A 2,674-nucleotide genomic window follows, 5' to 3' on the forward strand; every position below is an offset into this window, starting at 1 on the left:
TCAGCATTCAGGACCCGTCCAAAGTCAGGTTGGCTGCTTCAGTCCTCTTCTTCTGCCCCCAGACTCACAACCACACTCAGCCTGGGGTATCCCTCACCAGCAAAGAGCAGTGAGGCCAGAAAAGCTCCTTTTGCTTTTATCATCAGCCTTATCAGCAGCTTCTCTTTTTATTTAAACCTTGCACTATGCAAGTAAGATTTCACATGAGAATGGCTCCGTGGAAGAGCAGGACAGATGCAGAACCCACCACACTCTCTGTGACCACCAGGTGAATTGTTTTGCCCATGGGAGTGGGAATTCTCCATCTCACCCACCTTTACCTCATCTCAGAGCGTGGATAACCTGTGCCATCCACCCAGGTTCACCTTGTTGTTGTTATGGGGGAGAAGGAGGCACTTCTGGCAGGCAAATCATACCTCTGTCTTGGATCCATCTCCTTGAAGAGGATGGATCCTGCTGTGGTCTATTCTGTAGACAGAGCAAGAGATGGAGGTTGATAAAGGCTGTGACAGAGAGAGGTATGGGCTAGGAAAGAGGCTTCATAACTGCTTGGACAAGCCCAGCAGATCCTTCTCTTGCTGCCACCCTGGTGTCCCCTTGGTCCTGTGCCACATCTGCCAGTGTTGCGCAGATGTTTCGGATACCCCAGTGCATCTCAAGCAGCATCAAACCCCAAGCGTTAGGCGGGACGGTCCATCTCGGAGGGAAACACGGCTGCACTCTGGACCCAGAAGGACACGTAAAACCAACAGGTTTATTGGTGATGGACAAACCGAGGTGCGGGTGTAGGCGCGGAGGTGTCCGAGACCAGATCCTACGTACAGCCGCGGTTGCAGGGTCGCTGGGCTGGTCCCCTTGGGGTGCCGGGGTCCGTCCCAGCGTGGCCGCTTTCATCGGCAGCAGCGCAGGCGGCCGTTGCTGCAGCTCCCTTCCCAACGCTCCATGTGGAAGCAAAGCCTCCGGCAGTGGCCGTGGTTGCTTCTGCACTGCTGGCTGTCTGAAAGGCCTCTTGCTGCAGGGGGAAAGGGGACGGGAGACCTGCTTAGGGGACCTGCAAACCCGAGTCGGAGCTCAGCGGGTGTCGGTGGCTGAGCAATGAGATGCTTGCTGCCGGCAACGGGGAAATTCAGCTGGCTTCGTGGTGAAGGTTAGATGTGCTTGGGAGCAGCACCTCCCTCCAGCAAGCATTGGGAGCCCCTTAACAAGTAGGCTAGGTGAGATGGCCAGTTTTGTGTTGACTAAGTTAGGTTAGATGAGTTAGGTGAAGTGGATCCCTTGGGCAACATCAAAAGTCAGAGAAGTGTCTTTTTGGAACAGGTGTTTTATCTATTGGTTTGTTTGGGGGGGGTTGTGATTGTTGGTTTCTTGGTGTTTCAGGGTTTTGTTTGTTTGTTTGTTTTAAATCTTCCTGTTTTGACAAAAAGATATGTGCTGCTTCTCTTACACACAGCAGGAACACCAAGTTTGGGGTTTCTGGAGGGATACACTGGTGGGTATCCACCATCAGTGGAGTGGGTAAACCCTTCTCTCTCCCCTCTTTATCCCTAGGACTTAAGTTAAATAAAGGAGAGCATAAACAGGCTGAGCAAGTAAATCTCCTCTTCTTGGTTATCAAGTTTGTTTTCTGTGAAAGTTATATCACCATAGTCCTAGTAACATCATAGTGACCTTACAGCTGAATGAAACCTGATTTCGTAACATATATACAACCAACCAGTGAAAAAGCCAAGCCAAGGAAGATTTTTCTATTAAAACAGAATCCCAGAAGAAAAACAGACAGACAAAAAAATAAACTAGCAGTTTTTCCCCCCACTTTTTTCCCCTGAAAGATGCTTTTGATTTCATGGGGTTTTCCTTGTTTCATGGAGGATGAGGCTTGTATCCTGGTCAGGAGCAGAGCTCAGGCTCCTGGTTTAGACTCAGCATTTCTGGATGGGTTTTGAGGGGATGGAGAGGAGGGGACGTACAGTCTATGAACCTGGGACACCTACATCCAGGAACTTCATGGAGACCATTTCAGAAGAAATTTGTTCCTTGGAAGCAAGAGTCAGGCCAGCCTCAACTTGGTTTGACTTGAGAGCCCTGTCTTGTCCTTTTCTACCTCGGAGTAGGAGCCTGTCTTTTCTCTCTCCACAGTCCTGCAGAAACCCCTGGGAGTATTTTGTCCTTACCGGGAAAGTCCTGGAGGAGAAGAATGATGACTGCAAAGAGCAGCTGGAGAATCCGCATAGCTGAATGTGGGTGGAAGTTCCACCACGAGGAGGAGTGAAGGGCTGTAAAAAGATGGAGAAGAGGGAATTCCTGGATTTATAGTGCCCAGGGGGTTGTGTAATGCTCCTGGAGTGGAGGGAACTTTGTCAATCTCAGATGTATTTCAACATGACAGCAAACAGTTGCACTGGGATGTTCCCACCCTTGGACACACCATGTTAGAGGGGGGGGGAAAAAAAGAAAAAAAAAAGAAAAAAATGAAAAAGAAAAAAAAAGAAAAAAAAAGGCAGGATTTTGTCAACAAATTGCACTGAGCACTGGGGAGTCTGTTACGGCTTGCTGCTGGAGACAGGACGTTGGGGCTGACCCAGTCTGGCTCTTGTGTTTGTAGGCTCGAGCATGTGATGTTAAAATTCCATCCAAGTGTTTGCAGTATCAAAGTTCTTTTTTTTATTTCCAGCTC

The 2,674-nt window shown here is 49.1% G+C and overlaps 1 protein-coding gene across 1 annotated transcript; it reads right to left on the reverse strand.

Moving 5' to 3' along the window:
- Positions 1 to 734: 734 nt before the first annotated feature.
- Positions 735 to 2,304, reverse strand: LOC128152228 (gallinacin-13-like). The gene is made up of 2 exons (XM_052810329.1): positions 2,172 to 2,304; positions 735 to 1,012 (listed from the first exon to the last, which is right to left on the reverse strand). Exons 1-2 carry the CDS (start codon positions 2,227 to 2,229, stop codon positions 891 to 893), a joined length of 180 nt encoding a protein of 59 aa, XP_052666289.1. The 5' UTR covers positions 2,230 to 2,304; the 3' UTR covers positions 735 to 890.
- Positions 2,305 to 2,674: the final 370 nt, after the last annotated feature.

This window comes from Harpia harpyja, chromosome 15 (genome assembly GCF_026419915.1).
Source record: "Harpia harpyja isolate bHarHar1 chromosome 15, bHarHar1 primary haplotype, whole genome shotgun sequence".
Classification (NCBI taxonomy): Eukaryota; Metazoa; Chordata; class Aves; order Accipitriformes; family Accipitridae; genus Harpia; species Harpia harpyja.